General features: G+C 45.5%; 1 protein-coding gene across 1 annotated transcript in view; it reads left to right on the top strand.

The window, feature by feature from the left end:
* The window catches only part of LOC133220857 (uncharacterized), a 34789-nt gene extending 26361 nt beyond the window's left edge, over positions 1-8428 (top strand). The window contains exon 3 of the mRNA XM_061369261.1: positions 8352-8428. Coding sequence (XP_061225245.1) covers positions 8352-8428 — 77 coding nt within the window. The remainder of the gene's footprint in view (positions 1-8351) is intronic.
* The last annotated feature ends 7905 nt before the right edge of the window (positions 8429-16333 follow it).

The following is a 16333-nucleotide window of genomic DNA, read 5'->3' as shown; positions in this document are numbered from 1 at the left end:
ATTTATGTAGCCAATGAAAGATGTACAGCTGTCACGTAAACTATCACCAAATTAAATTAGGTGAGCCTGTGCAATAAATGGAACAAGAAGCATAACTCATATTGAGATTGTCTTCTTGATTCGGGTCGCTCCTCTGACAGAAGAGCTGATTTTTCTCCAGCTCCTGTGATAACTGAAAATAATCCCTTTCAACATGACTTAAGTGTCTAACGTTGTGATGACTATTAGAGGGGCCCTGCCTCCAGCCAGGTGGAGGTAGGGGACAATTGGATTTACTGGACTGTGTGGATCAGATGTTCTGGCACATCAGTCCCACAGAACTATAAGGCTCTGGTAGATATTGGTGCACAGTGTACCCTGATGCCATCAAGCTGTCAAGGGGTGGAACCCATCTATATTTCTGGAGTGACAAGAGAATCCCAAGACTGTACTGGAGGCTGAAATCAGCCTAACTGGGAGGGAATGGCAAAAGCACCCTATTGTGACTGGTCCAGAGGCTCCATGCATCCTTGGCATAGACTACCTCAGGAGAGGGTACTTCAAAGACCCAAAAGGGTACCAATGGGCTTTTGGTATTGCTGCTTTAGAGACTGAGGAAATTAAACAGCTGTCCACCTTGCCTGACCTCTCAGAGGATCCTTCTGTTGTGGGGTTGCTGAAAGTCGAAGAACAACAAGTGCCAATTGCGACCACAACAGTGCACTGGCGGCAATATCGCACCAACTGAGACTCCCTGATTCCCATCCATCAGCTAATCCGTAGACTGCAGAGTCAGGGAGTGATCAGCAGGACCCGCTCGCCCTTTAATAGCCCCATATGGCCAGTGTGAATGTCTAACGGAGAGTGGAGACTAACAGTAGACTATCGTGGCCTCAATGAAGTCACAACACTATTGAGTGCTGCTGTACCAGATATGCTAGAACTTCAGTATGAATTAGAGTCAAAGGCAGCCAAGTGGTATGCCACGACTGATATTGCCAATGCATTTTTCTCAATTCCCTTGGCAGCAGACTACAGGCCACAGTTTTCTTTTACTTGGAAGGGTGTCCAGTTCACTTGGAACCGACTGCCCCAGGGCTGGAAACACAGCCCTACCATTTGCCATGGACTGATTCAGACTGCACTGGAACAGGGGCAATCTCCAGAACACCTGCAATACATTGATGACATTATTGTGTAGGGTGATACAGCAGAAGAAGTCTTTGAGAAAGGAGGAAAATAATCCAAATCTTGCTGAAAGCCGGTTTTGCCATAAAACAAAGTAAGGTCAAGGGACCTGCACAGGAGATTCAATTTTTGGGATTAAAATGGCAAGATGGGCATCACCAGATCCCCACAGATGTAATCAACAAGATAACAGCAATGTCTCCCCCAGTAAGAAAGAAACACAAGCTTTCTTGGGTGCAGTGGGATTCTGGAGACTGCACATCCCAAATTACAGTTTGATTGTAAGCCCTCTCTATTACGTGACCCGTAAGAAGAATGATTTTAAATGGGGACCTGAGCAACAACAAGCCTTTGAGCAAATTAAACGCAAGATAGTTCATGCAGTAGCCCTTGGACCAGTTCGGACAGGGCCAGGTGTAAAAACTGTACTGCACACCTCAGGTGGGGAGAATGGTCCTACCTGGAGCCTCTGGAAAAAGCTCCAGGGGAGATTCGAGTTCGACCCCTTGGCTTTTGGAGTGTTGGATACAAAGGGTCTGAGGCAAGCTATACCCCAACTGAGAAAGAGATACTGGCAGCCTATGAAGGGGTTCGAGCTGCTTCGGAAGTTATTGGCACAGCTCCTCCTGGCACCCCGGTTGCCCATGCTAGGCTGGATGTTCAAAGGCAGGGTCTCCTCTACACATCATGAAACTGATGCTACATGGAGTAAATGGGCTACACTAATTGCAGAATGAGCTCGAATAGGAAATCCCAGTCGTCCAGGCATTCTAGAAGTCATCATGGACTGGCCAGAGGGCAAAGATTTCGGAATGTCGCCAGAGGAGGTGGTGATGCGTGCTGAAGAGGCCCCAGCATATAATCAGCTGTCAGAAAGTGAAAAGCAGTATGCCTTGTTTACTGATGGGTCCTGCCGTATTGTGGGAAAACATTGGAGATGGAAGGCAGCTGTATGGAGTCCTCGACGACAAGTTGCAGAAACTGCTGAAGGAGAGGGTGAATCGAGTCAGTTTGCCGAGGTGAAAGCCATCCAGCTGTCCCTGTACATTGCTGAACGAGAAAAGTGGCCAGTACTTTATCTCTATACTGACTGATGGATGGTGGCAAATGCCCTGTTGGGTGGTTGCAGCAATGGAAGCAGAGCAACTGGCAATACAGAGGTAAACTCATCTGGGCTGCTGCACTGTGGAAAGATATTGCTGCAGAACCTGGTGGTGAAGTTACGTCATGTAGATGCCCATGTACCCAAGACTCGGGCCACTGAGGAACACCAGAACAACCAACAAGTGGATAAAGCTGCTAAGATTGAAGTGGCTCAGATGGACTTAGATTGGCAATGTGAAGGTGAATTATTTTTGGCCCGGTGGGCCCGTGACACTTCAGGCCATCAGGGCAGAGATGCAACATATAGATGGGCTCATGATCGAGGTGTGGACTTAAAAATGGACACTATTGCCCAGGTTATTCATGAGTGTGAAGCATGTGCTTCAATTAAACAAGCCAAACGGTTAAAGCCTCTTCGGTATGGAGGACAATGGCTGAAGTATAAATATGGGGAGGTCTGGCAGACTGACTATATCACACTGCCACCAACCCGCCAAGGCAAGCGCCATGTGCTTACCATGGTGGAAGCAACCACCGGATGGCTGGAAACATATGGTGTGCCCCACGCCACTGCCTGGAACATTATCCTGGGCCTTGAGAAACACATTTTGTGGTGACACGGCACCCCAGAGAGAATTGAGCCAGACAATGGGACTCATTTCCAGAATAATCTTATAGACACTTGGGCCAAAGAGCATGGCGTTGATTTGGTATATCACATCCCCTACCATGCACCAGCCTCTGGGAAAATTGAAAGGTACAATGGGCTGTTAAAAACTACACTGAGGGCAATGGGTGGGGGAACTTTCAAGCATTGGGATACACACCTAAGGCCACCAGGTTGGTCAACACCAGAGGATCTGCCAACAGGGCTGGCCCAGCCCAATCAGAACTTCTACATATTGTAGAGGGGGACAAAGTTCCTGTGGTGCATATGAAGAATTTGCTGGGGAAGACAGTCTGGGTTATTCCTGCGTCAGGTAAAGACAAACCCACTCATGGGATTGATTTTGCTCAGAGACCTGGATATACTTGGTGGGTAATGCGGGAGGAGGGGGAAGTCCGATGTATACCTCAAGGGGATTTGATTTTAGGGGAAAACAGCCAATGAACTTAATTGTATGCTGTTGCCTGCTGTGTAATACTTTTATAGCCCATCAACCAGATTTCTTCAGGTCACCAGCGACTAGCCCCGACTTCCCTCCAACCATCATCCCAACAGAGAATGAGGTTTGATAGAACCAGACGAGTTCTGAAGTAAGGGAACGATCAGCATCAGCAGCCGGCGATCCAATATTGCACACAGTCTCTCCTGCTCTGAAAGACTGTTACAAGAGATGGAGCCTGACATCATGGACCAGATGGACTCAGCAGCTTTATAGGGATTGGTCCATGCGCTAAGATAGGAGTACACTGAGATAAGAGTGATGGTATATTGAAAATGTGGGATCTGAGCATGACGTGAATGGTATGGAATAAGGGGTGGATAATGTCCTGAGTTTAGCAGTAGCAGTCATTTTTCTCTTTCTTGGTGGCTGGTGCAGTTCTGTGTTTTGACTTTCGGGCTGGGAACAGAGCTGATGACAATGATGTTTTGGTTTGGCCAAGGACTTTGTGGGCCTCATGCTCTCCCGGGGAGGAGGGGGGGACCGGGAGGGGGAGGAGGCGGGACACCTGACCCAGGCTGACCAGGGAGGTCTTCCATGCCACAGCATGTCATGCCCAGGGTATAACTGGGAGTTACCTGGAAGGACACGGGGTCTTCTGGGTCGGACTCGTCTTTTGGCAGGTGGCATCGTATTCTTTTCCCTTGTTATTTTCTCTTATCATTGTTGTCGTTGGTGGTAGCAGTGGGGATTTGTGTTGTACATCGGTTGCTGGACTGTTCTTATCTCAACCCATGGGAGTTGCATTCTTTCGATTCTCCTCCCCATCCCTCTGGGAGTGGGGAAGGGGGGAGCCCCCGGGGGGGGGACGTGGGCCTCGACTGCTTCCAGCCCGGCACCACTCACTGGGGGTGAGTGCATGAGCTGTCTGGCTGGGTTTAAACCACGACACTTCGCTAGCTACATTTCAAGCACGTGACAGGGGGAAAATGAAGGGACACTTCCGATCTCCAGCTGTGCAAAGAGTGCACGTTAATGAGAGCAGTTGGGAGAGACTGCACATTGTATAATGTCACGTTTTGTATGTTGTCATGTTTTTTTATGTGAACTTTTTGGACTCAGCGTTGTTCTCAGTCTAAAGTTGAAAGCACAGCGTTGCACCAGGTACTAGGAAGGATAAAAATGACTGCTACAGGTGAACCCAGGACAGGGAGTTACCCGGAAGGCCAGATAGCTGCTCAGGTTGGGCTGGGTATCAGTCAGCACGTGGTGAGCAATTGCATTGTGAATCACTTGTGTTTGTTTTCCTTTTCCCCTTTTAAAAAAATCTTTCCAAGCAAGTGGGGTGTACTGATTACAAGCAGAAAGATTTCACAGTTAATCTGAAATCCACAATTATTGTAAGCTCCAGATAACCTAATTTTTATTTTACTTTAATAAAAATGATACATAGAGGAGCTTAGTCAAAGGCTTTCAGCAGCATTTTAAGTAGCTTCCCAATGCAAATTGACAGTTGTTTGTCTGGGGTTTTTTTAAAGACTTAATCATAGAATTGCAAACCACATTTAAGTGCTGTAACTGAAAGTTTTATGTGACAAAGCTACTGGAACCGGTATTACAGAGCACCAGGTATCTTCAGCAAACAGATGGCTAATGGCAGCTGAAGTGACTATCAACAGTATTTATTAATTTTGGTCAATACTGAAAGTGGATTCAAACTTGCTAACAGATTTTACAGCCTGCCAGATGAATTTACTGCATCCTCAAAAAAAAACCCAACAAACCAACACCTTGGAAAACCAAGAGACTAAAAGACAATTATTAGATATTAGGAAAGGATGGAAGCTCTTACCAATTTCATGTTCTTCACTATCTCAGACCTAAAATTTCTTTCATGTGGAAGAGAAGATAGAAAGTTTAAAGATTACCAAGACAAATAGGCACAAGCAGGCTATATTTGCTGCCCTGTAGCAGTAATTAAAATCTCTTTACACTTTACTGATTTAGTTCAGCATCATGAGCCGCTCTTCAGCTTTGCTTTCTGCAGCATTTTAAGTATCTTTCCAATGCAAAGTAGTAGGAGTACAGGAATAATTATAGACAGAAGCAGAAGTTAGGTCTCCTTACTTGGAATTCTGTATCTTCAGTTATTAACCTGTGCATCACCTGTACATAACTGCATGCACTATTATCCATGCATAATTGAAAATGTGTTGATAACCTATTTCTAACTCCTTGGGATCTGCTATCCAGCCATTTTCCAAACCAGCAAAGAATCCTCCTATTTAGGACATGAGCAGCCAATTTGTCCAGGAGAATGCTGTGGGAGACTGTGTCAAACGCTATACTTTGGTCCAAATAGACAATGCAGCAACCACGAGATGGTAGAATTCAGGATCTTGTGTGGTAGGGTCAGTAGAATAGCAAGTAGAATTGCAACCCTGGACTTTAGCAGGGCAAACTTTGGCCTCTTCAAGCAATTGCTAGGGGAAATCACATGGGCTAGACTGCTTGAAGGTAAAGGGGCCCAAGATAGTTGGTTGACGTTCAAGGACTGCTTTTTCCGAGCTCAAGATCAGAGCATCCCGACATGTAGGAAGTCAAGGAAGAGGGTCAGGAGACCTGCATGGCTAAATAGGGAATTGCTGGGTATGCTGAAGTGGAAGAGGAGAGTTTACAGGTCATGGAAGGAAGGGCTGGCCACTTGGGAAGAATATAAGGCTGCTGCTAGAGGATGTAGGAAAGCTGCTAGGATGGCTAAGGCCTCCTTGGAATTAAAGCTGGCGAGAGGGGTCAAGGACAGCAGAATGAGCTTTTTCAAATACATGGCAGGTAAAACTAACACCAGAGGCAATGTAGGCCAGCTGATGAACGGGACGGGTGCCCTGGTGACAGAAGATACAGAGATGGCAGAGTTACTGAATGCCTTCTTTGTCTCTGTCTACTCTGCCGGAGGCAGTCCTGAAGAGCCCTGTACCGCTGAGACCTCGGATGAAGATAGGTCAACGGAGCGGTTTGCCTTAGTCGATGAGGAATGGGTTAAAGACCAGTTGAGCAATCTGGACATCCATAAATCCATGGGTCCAGATGGGATGCACCCGCGGGTGCTGAGGGAACTGGCTGAGGTCATTGCTAGACCGCTCTCCATCATCTTTACCAAGTCTTGGGAAACGGGAGAGGTGCCTGAGGACTGGAGGAAAGCAAATGTCACTCCTGTCTTCAAAAAGGGCAAGAAGGAGGACCCGGGTAACTATAGACCGGTCAGCCTCACCTCCATTCCTGGGAAAGTGATGGAACACCTTATCCTTGGTGCCATCTTAAGGCATATCAAGGATAAGAGGGTTATGAGGAGCAGTCAACATGGCTTCACCAAGGGGAAGTCGTGCTTGACCAATCTCGTAGCCTTTTATGAGGAAATAACACGGTGGATGGATGATGGCAGAGCGGTGGATGTGGTCTACCTTGACTTCAGCAAAGCGTTTGACACGGTCTCCCACAGCATCCTCGCAGCTAAATTGAGGAAGTGTGGTCTGGATGATCAGGTAGTGAGGTGGACTGTGAACTGGCTGAAGGAGAGAAGCCAGAGAGTTGTAGTCTATGGGGCGGAGTCTAGTTGGAGGCCTGTATCTAGTGGAGTGCCTCAAGGGTCGGTACTGGGACCAGTATTATTTAATATATTCATCAACGATTTAGATGAGGGAATTGAGTGTACTATCAGCAAGTTTGCTGATGACACTAAGCTGGGAGGGGTGGCCGACACGCCAGAAGGCTGTGCTGCCATCCAGCGAGACCTGGACAGGCTGGAGAGTTGGGCGGGGAATAACTTGATGAAATATAACAAGGGAAAGTGTAGAGTCCTGCATCTGGGCAGGAACAACCCCAGGTTCCAGTATAGGTTGGGGAACGACCTGTTAGAGAGCAGTGTAGGGGAGAGGGACCTGGGGGTCCTGGTGGACGACAGGGTGACCATGAGCCGACACTGTGCCCTTGTGGCCAAGAAGGCCAATGGCATCCTGGGTTGTATTAGAAGGGGGTTGGTTAGTAGGTCGAGAGAGGTCCTCCTTCCCCTCTACTCAGCCCTGGTGAGACCTCATCTGGAATATTGTGTCCAGTTCTGGGCCCCTCAGTTTAAGAAGGACAGGGACCTGCTGGAGAGAGTCCAGCGCAGGGCAACTAAGATGATTAAGGGAGTGGAGCATCTCCCTTATGAGGAAAGACTGAGGGAGCTGGGTCTCTATAGTTTGGAGAAGAGGAGATTGAGGGGTGACCTTATTAGTGTATATAAATATATAAAGGGGGAGTGTCACGAGGATGGAGCCAGGCTCTTCTCAGTGGCAAACAATGATAGGACAAGGGGCAATGGGTACAAACTGGAACACAAGAGGTTCCACTTAAACTTGAGAAGAAACTTCTTCTCAGTGAGGGTGACGGAACACTGGAACAGGCTGCCCAGGGGGGTTGTGGAGTCTCCTTCTCTGGAGACATTCAAGACCCGCCTGGACACGTTCCTGTGTAACCTTATCTAGGTGTTCCTGCTCCGGCAGGGGGATTGGACTAGATGATCTTTTGAGGTCCCTTCCAATCTCTAACATAATGTGATACTGTGATACTGTGATGTCATAGAATCATAGAATCATAGAATCATAAGGGTTGGAAAGGCCCTTAAGATCATCTAGTTCCAACCCCCCTGCCATGGGGCAGGGACACCTCACACTAAACCATGTCACCCAAGGCTCTGTCTCTTGCTCTGGCTTTCTGTTTTAAAGAAACACTTGAACCTGTCTTTTTCTCAAGCAAAGAAAATTCTCAGGTCTTGCCCTGACTGTCAGTCAACAGCTCAGTCCTCATTTGCCATCTGTGTAAATCCTCATGGCTTAAAAGCAAATGTGGTACTGTGATCCTTTGGGCCCGCAGAAATGGGAAGGGTCAGTGGCACTGATGACCTGGAGGACAGGGTATGTTTGTGTCCTACAGGTCCATGGTGGCTGCCTGCAAAGCTTGTCAAGCCAAACCATGAGCTGGACAGACAAGTTGAATTACCCAATGCCTAGCTGCAGTAGCTGACCTTGAAGGCCCCGAGTGGAATGAGACAGAGGAAGAGGAAAAGGAATGCAAAACATATCTTGAGGACAACTGAAAAGTAACAATTTGAGTATGTGTACTTGCAATGTAGCTGTTATTAGAGGCTGTGATTTTGTGTGTAAACCACCTGTACTTACTAGAAAGTTGCTAATAAGAAACTACACCTTGTATTACATGGATTTGTCAGTTGCAACAAAGATGTTGGAGCATGCAAATTTACAGCAGCTGCTAGAAAATGCTAAGGCAGAAGCCAGAAAAATTCTAGTACGATGGCAGTGTTGTAAAGCAGGTAATGGAACAAATTAAGAGGGTGGGAGAACCCTACTGGTGTCAAATTTTCTTTGGCTGGTCCCCCACTGCCACCAGCATCTCCAACATGCTGCTGCACCCTGTAGTAGTTATACTGCTAATGTAAATGTGTGTGTGCTTTGCCACAGTAGTGACCTGTTATTGAATGCGGCAGGTGAAGCTGCATTGACATCAAGGTGCAAGGACTGAGGTTGGCCAAATGCCTCCTACCATAGTCAAAGGCAAGACTGGGTTGGCCTCTGCATTTGCCACCAAGAACCTTTAGCTCCGCTGTTGGCTGCAACCTAGCAGGTGTTGAGCGGTGGAGAGACATGCCATGCCAGACCTTGATGTGAGGGATACCCCCCCCCTGTTATAAGAGGGCCATCCAGGTGGAAAGAGCAGGCTGAGCAGGCCAAGCAGCCTGTGGTTGGCATGAGAGATGATCTAGTCCAAATCCCCTGCTCAAGGAGGGTCAACTAAAGCAGAATTCATCATCCTCAAAGTAAATAAAAAACAAAGAACAAAACAACAAAAGTTAGCATACTGATGCAATTCAAGCAGAACAAAGAGAAATAACCAGTTTATCCAAAGTAGTATTGCAGAACCGAATGGCCTTAGATATGTTATTAACATCACAAGGGGGAGTTTGCTATGTAATCAGTGACAGTAGTTGCTCTTATATAGATCAAAGTGGAAGAATCAAAACCAATTTAGAAGAAATTTGGAAGTGAGTTAGAGTGCTTCATGAAATAGCCTAAGATGACTCTTCTTGGGGTTTTGAGGCGATTCGGAAAAAAGTAACTTGGTGAGATAATCTTTCCTCTTTAAGACAACTGTAGGAATATTGATGTTAATTATTATAATCTTAATCTTGTGGCACTTCTTACATGGTACAATGTTTTTTCTGGTGTTGCAAACAATCCATGATAAACTATGAAGAATGGAAGAGAAAATTAAGCATCAAGTAGAAATGGGGAAATACTTCAGGAAACTTTAAATAAGAATGAAATAACTCAGTTGCTAAAGAATTTGCAATAGGACAAGAAAAGAGAAAATTGAAGAATGGGGTTGATTGAAAATAGTCTGAATGGGACAGTCTTCTCAGGAAAGCAACAGGTTTTGTTTCAACAAACAACCCTTATGTCCCTGAGAGCTACGCACGTAATGCAAAGCAAGTGAAATTCAGCAACAGGTTGGGGTAGTCATCTCAGGGAGACAGCACTTTTTTTCAACAAAATCTAGCCCTTACATCCCTGAGAAGTACACACGTAATAACTTACACTTTATGTGACAGTACAGTACTTCTCACTGCAAGGGATCCTGTCCGTGATGCCAACTTAATGACAGGGACTGATGGGAGAAAACCCCAGTGCTGGACCATGTTTCAGTTCATGATCCCAAGAGTAAAATTAAGATTCAAATTTAAGAATCAAACGAGGTCAAGTACTGTAATCAATTTAGTAAGTTTATTACAAATAGACAGTTATAAAAAGAGAAATTATTGTAATAAAGGGGATAGTGATAGGAAAAATAATGGAAAAAAGACAGAAAATGAAGCAAGGATTTGGGGTGCAGAGAGAGAGAGATAGTCACCACCTTGGATCCAGTGGTGTCCCAGGGTTATGCTGTCGTCATTGTTGGTGGTGGGAGTTTGTAGACAGTATCAGAGCAGAGTGTCCCCCAGGAGTCTGTAGTAGTCATTGGAGATGGTTGTCCTCATGGAGGTGTCCTTCTGGAGTCGTCCAGAAGGACGTACCCGTGAAGGTACCCCATTTTGGTGATGTTTTACTCCCCCCTTTTATAATGAGTTGGGGGGAGTACTTATGTTCTTCAGGTCATGTATTACACGTTCCTGGTGGACCAGTTTCAATGGTCTTGCAGCCAGCTTTTCAACTACACGTCTGCAGCAATTCCTGGGATAATGGACAGCTTCACACCAGTCCTCGAGGTAATGGATGGAAGAGTCTTATCTCAGCTCTTTCCCACTCATTCCTCAGGCAGTGGACAGTGGAGTCTCAGTTCAGCTCCTCACGCCCATCTTTCAGAAAATGGATATTGGAGTCTTTTCTCCACTCCTCACACCCATCTCTGAGACAAAAGATAGATGGAACTCCATCTCAGCTTCTCATACCAATCATTGAGACAATGGATAGTGGAGTCTGATTTCAAATCAGTCTCTCACACTGAGGAATACCAGAACAACCAACAAATGGATAAAGCTGCTGAGATTGAAGCTATTCAGATGGACTTAGATTTACAACAATAAGAGTGAATTATTTTTAGCCTGGTGGGCCCATGACACCTCAGGCCATCAGGGAAGAGATGTAACATACAGATGGGCTTGTGATCGAGGGGTGGACATAGAAATGGACTCTATTACTATATGATCAGGTTATTCATGACTGTGAAGCGTATGCTGCAGTTAAGCAAGCCAAGCATTTAAATCCCCTTTGGAATGGAGGACCATGGCTGAAGCACAAATATGGGCAGGCCTGATAGATTGGCTATATCACACTCCCGCCAACCTGCCAAGGCAAGCACTATGTGCTTGCCATGGTGAAAGCAAGCACCAGATGGCTGGAAATATACGCTGTGCCCCACGCCACTGATCAGATCACTGTCCTGGGCCTTGAAAACAAGTCTTGTGGTGACATGGCACCCCAGAGAGAACTGAGTCAGACAATGAGATTCATTTCTAGAACAACCTTATAGATATTTGGGCCAAGGAGCCTATCGTGGTTTAAACGCAGTCAGCCATAAATCAACCACACAGTCTCTATCTCACACACCCCCCCCCCCCCCTTCTTGCCCTTCCCCTGCTCCCGGAGGGATGGGGAGGAGAACCCAAAGAAGGCAACTCCCATGGGTTGAGATAAGAACAGTTTAGTAAATAAGGTATAACACAAATCACTACTGCTATCAGCAATAATAATAATGATAAAAGAATGTGGAGACAGTGTTCTCACAGGAGAACGCATAATTGGTACATAAACTGAATAATCCTGAAAGATACAGCAAGGCCGTGAGAGGCCCGAGGAAGCTTAAGCAAGCAAGATAAGAAGAAGCTGTAATTCACTGAGTTAATGAGAACTGTGGACTGTTGGCAAGCTTTTGAGGTCAAGTTCTCACACCTGTGCTTAACCAATTGTGTGTTAGTCGCTAAGGGTCTTCAAGACATGTATCCAATCATAATATGCCAAATCACTGTGCCTGTAAGAAATGGTATATAAGGAGTTAAAGCTTTGTAATAAATTGGCATTCACTGATCACATTGATCATTCCTGCGCTGTCCGTGACTCCCGTGTCGACAAATGGCACCCGAACAGGGACCCTCAGATCGGTAACTTGTGGCATCAAGTTTGAAGGTCCGATCAAAAGAAGAGGGGGCGGAGAGCCGGCCGAAAGTCAGCGCTGCCCCGGCGCTGTGAAAGTCAGACGTCTGCAAACAGTGGAGTAACTGTGGGATCTCGCCCTGATTAGGTGAGCGGCTGGGGAGGACATGGGGCACTCGCCTTCCAAAGAGGAACAGGCAGTGATGGAGCTCCTCCACATAATTCTCTCTAAGAGAGGACTGCAACATGATAGTGCTGCCTTACAGAGGCTGTTAAAGTGGGACCGGGATAGTGGCTTTATCCCCACAGAGCAAGCCACCTTTGAAGTTTCTGAATGGGAACGTATAGGTCAGGCGTTGTGGGATGAGATTAGTAAAGGGACAAAGGAAGCCCTGAAGTATTCGTTATAGAGATTGATAATTGAAACTTTAAAGGAAATGAAATCAGAACAGGCATCTGTTTTCCTGGCCACTGCTCCTTCACAAAGTCAGTCAGAGGTAGAGAAGAGTGCTAGCAGAAAATGCAAATCCGGTCACCTTCGACCTAGAGGAAGAAGACCCCAGATCAGAACTGGAACCAGACCCAGAGTCTCCGGCAGAACCGGACTTGTACCCTCCCCTTCCTGATCCTGACACAGACTCAGACGGTTCAGACAGTTCGGCTCGTCAGCAGATGCGAACCAGCCTCAGTGATGGTCAACTGCGACAGCTGCTGAAGAAATTAAAGTATTGGAGACAAAAGAAACCTCCGAACCCTCTGCCCCACCCTCCTACAATCCAGTAGTAAAGAGAGGGGAGTGGGAGGGGGGTGTTGGGCACAGGGTAGGGGATTACTGTAATCACCCTGCTAAAGGTTGGCGAGGGATGGTCAAAGATGCAATTGTTATGGGGGAATTTTCGGCTATGGGTCCCTTGGCATTCCTGGTGTTTAACACTCCACAGGGGGGAAAGGAGTGGGAGGCATTGAATTTAAAGGCAGTAAAGGAGGCACGTCAACCGGTAACATCCTACAGGTTAAAATCATCGTATACTCAGGCAATTATTGCACATCTTTTTTCTGCATATATCTTAGCACCATATGATATCTGTATGATAGCTCAACTGTTGCTTACTCCCCACCTTCAGATATGATTTAAAGTGAGCACAGCAGAGGAAAAGGCTGGATACAAGGCTACTGCCTTTTCTGCTGCTGTTAAACCCCTTTTACAATCAGGTTAGGGCAATCGTGGGGGTGCTAAAGGTATGAGATGTTATAATTGTGGACGGACAGGGCATTGTAAAAAGAAACAGTGTACTGTAAAGACAATTAGTCCAGCAGCCCGCCGCCACCCCCCCTCCCCCCCCCAGTAGTGTTACTGGTTTTGCAGATAAATGTATTAGATATGACAAATTTGGACACAAGACAATTGAATGTCGTTGCTTTGCAACCTAGCTTGCCTAGCCCTTTAATGATACCTCAGGGTTGGGATTTAATAGTAATTGATTTAAAAGACTGTTTTTTCACAATTCCTCTACACCCAAGCGATTGTGAAAAATTTGGTTTCTCTGTCCCAGCAATTAACAAAGGAGAGCCTGCTAAGAGATGTGAATGGGTTGTTTTGCTTCAAGGTATGAAAAATTCTCCTGTTCTTTGTCAACTGTATGTTGCCTGAGTATTGCAACCGATCCGATAAAAACTGCAAAAACGTGTTATCACTATATGTATGATATCCTAATTACAGGCAAAGATTTAAACAAGGACCATCTGCTCTACCTGCTACAATCAGAATTAGCGAAAGCAGGACTGGTAATTGCACCAGACAGAGCAGTGTGAAGGCCTTGGAAATATCTCGGGTGGATCATTTCCAGAACTGAAATTAGGCCTCAAAAAGTTAAAATTACCACACAGGTAGAAACTTTGTCTGATGTACAGAAATTGATGGATGATATTCAATAGATCTGCCCTTTGTGTGGAATCACAAATGATGATCTGACTGATCTCATGCCCCTTCTAAAGGGTGAGTCAAAAAAAACAAAAAACAAAAAAAACCCCACCAAAGTTCTATTAAAAGCTCAGAATGAGGCCTTAGATCACATCATGACAAAAATCACCGCCTCTTAGGCTGCTCAATGGAATCCAGATTTACAGGTTATTCAGTATTATCCATTTAGTCTACTAGTACAGTGGGATCTTCAAAAGACTGATTCTTTATGCATTTTAGAATGGATTTTCCTACGTAAAACTGTAACTACTGTAACTACTCGGTTAGTAGTATTTGCTCTTTTGATTATACGAGGTTGTTCATGTTGTCAGGAAATTATGGGCTGTGATCCATCACAAATTTGTTTGACACTTACCAGGGTATGGTTAGACTGGGCACAACAATCTAGCTCTGCTGTTCAGTTTGCTCTGAAAGGTTTTGTTGGTCCTCTTAATATACATTTTCCACCTCATAATATGTTTACAATGCTAAGGAATAATCAGTTTCAAGATGTTACCTTTTATCCTAGTAAACCTGTTGTAGGATTAACTGTCTTTACAGATGCAAGCAAAATCAATCACACAGCTGGATATGTTTGACAAACAGACGATGGTTGGAAAGAGCAGAAGATATTTGGTCATTTTTGCAATTTGCTACAAACACTAGAGCTAAGTGCTGTTATTGCAGTATTTCAACGATGGCCTGACACCCCTCTTAGTATTGTCTACTATTGACACTTTTTCTCACTTTGTCTGGGCCACTCCCCTGGCTGGTGAGACTGTGCGCCATGTAATCATACATCTACATGGTTGTTTTGCAGCTATGGGAGTACCTTTACAGCTAAAAACAGACAATGCATCTAGCTACACTTTCTAGATTTTTGAATACTTGGGGTATTTCTCATATCACTGGTATTCCTCATTCTCCTACAGGACAAGCTATTATTGAACGAACACATCAAACTTTGAAACAGTTTTTGGAAAAACAAAAAATGAGGGAAGAAGGACTTACACCAATAGCAAGGATACAGAAAGCTGTATATGTTATGAATTTTTTGCGATTGACAGGAGACTTTAATGACCCCCCCTGCTATAATACATGGTCAGGCATTAGGTTCAGGTTATATGACTAAAACTCTGGGTATTCTGGTCCAGTACAAGGATTTGGAAACTGGCATTTGGAAAGGTCCTGCGGAAGTAAAACTAACTGGTCAAGGTAATATGTGTGTAATTACAGATTCTGGTCTGCAGTGGGTGCCAGCTCGATGGGTGAAACACTGGAAAGAGTCAGCACTGCCCCAGGACACCCCCCTTGTCAGTGATTGAATGAATTGAAATTTGAGCTTAGGACATCCGTTTTATGGATGTTTTCAGTCCTTCTTAAGGTGAAGGGAGCAACCTTTTTTACGTTAAAGTAAAAGTTCTGCATCAAGACCTGCAGTGGAAAGGTCTGTGATGGACTGTGGACTTATATACAACTCATTTAATACATTCTCTCTGTGATACTCATGTACTAGAAGCTGGTAAAAATAAGTATGTCCAGGTTTCTATCGACCTTTGGAGACCTTTATAAATACTGCTGGCTACTTCTTCCAACATAGGCTGGCCACCTGTGTTGGAATGAGTGTGCATTTTTGTCAGTATAAAAGCCCAAGCCTCATGCGATGTGGGGGAGGCAGAGCCTCTGCGGGGACGCCCGCCAGGGTTAAGCCTGCCACCTCGCACTGCGATGATGCTTCTCGGAGCTGGTTTCTTGTTAGTCTCCACAGGGTCCTTGTGCCACGTTCTGTACGTGGGATTGTGTAGTGGAAGTAATGATTGTTGGGATTTTGTGCTTCAAATATTGTAGTTGTGTGGAGTGTGCTTGTGGGATCCCATACGTGTGTGTGTGTGTGTTGAGGGCAGACGGTGTTCTGTGTATTTTTTGTTGTTGGGTTCATGTAAAAGTTTCTAATAGATAGTAGTTTAACATTTCAGACAAGAAAGGGTTAATGCAAAAGTGCGGTTGCCGGCAGATATTTATGGTTGCTGCTGAAGCAGGCAGGCAGCTGTATTTGTGTGGGGTGAGCAATAAAAAAAAAAAAAAAGGTTTTGAAAAGCTGCCCTCCGATTCGGCTCCCGGTGCTCCACCGGTGGAAGGACCAGGATGGACACCAGAGCCGAGGAGAGAAAAAACAAAACAAAACAAAATAAAGCAAAGCCAAGCTTAATATGTTTAAAGTAACCTGGGGATGAATCCAAGACTTGGAGGAACAGATAGATCGGTTGAAACAAGAACTGCTAACTGAAAAG

This window comes from Neopsephotus bourkii, unplaced genomic scaffold (genome assembly GCF_033783945.1).
Source record: "Neopsephotus bourkii isolate Nb327-2 ecotype Australia unplaced genomic scaffold, CSIRO-AGI_Nbou_v1 NB_1488, whole genome shotgun sequence".
In the NCBI taxonomy this organism is placed as follows: domain Eukaryota; kingdom Metazoa; phylum Chordata; class Aves; order Psittaciformes; family Psittacidae; genus Neopsephotus; species Neopsephotus bourkii.
This window is presented reverse-complemented; position numbering and strand designations above follow the sequence as displayed.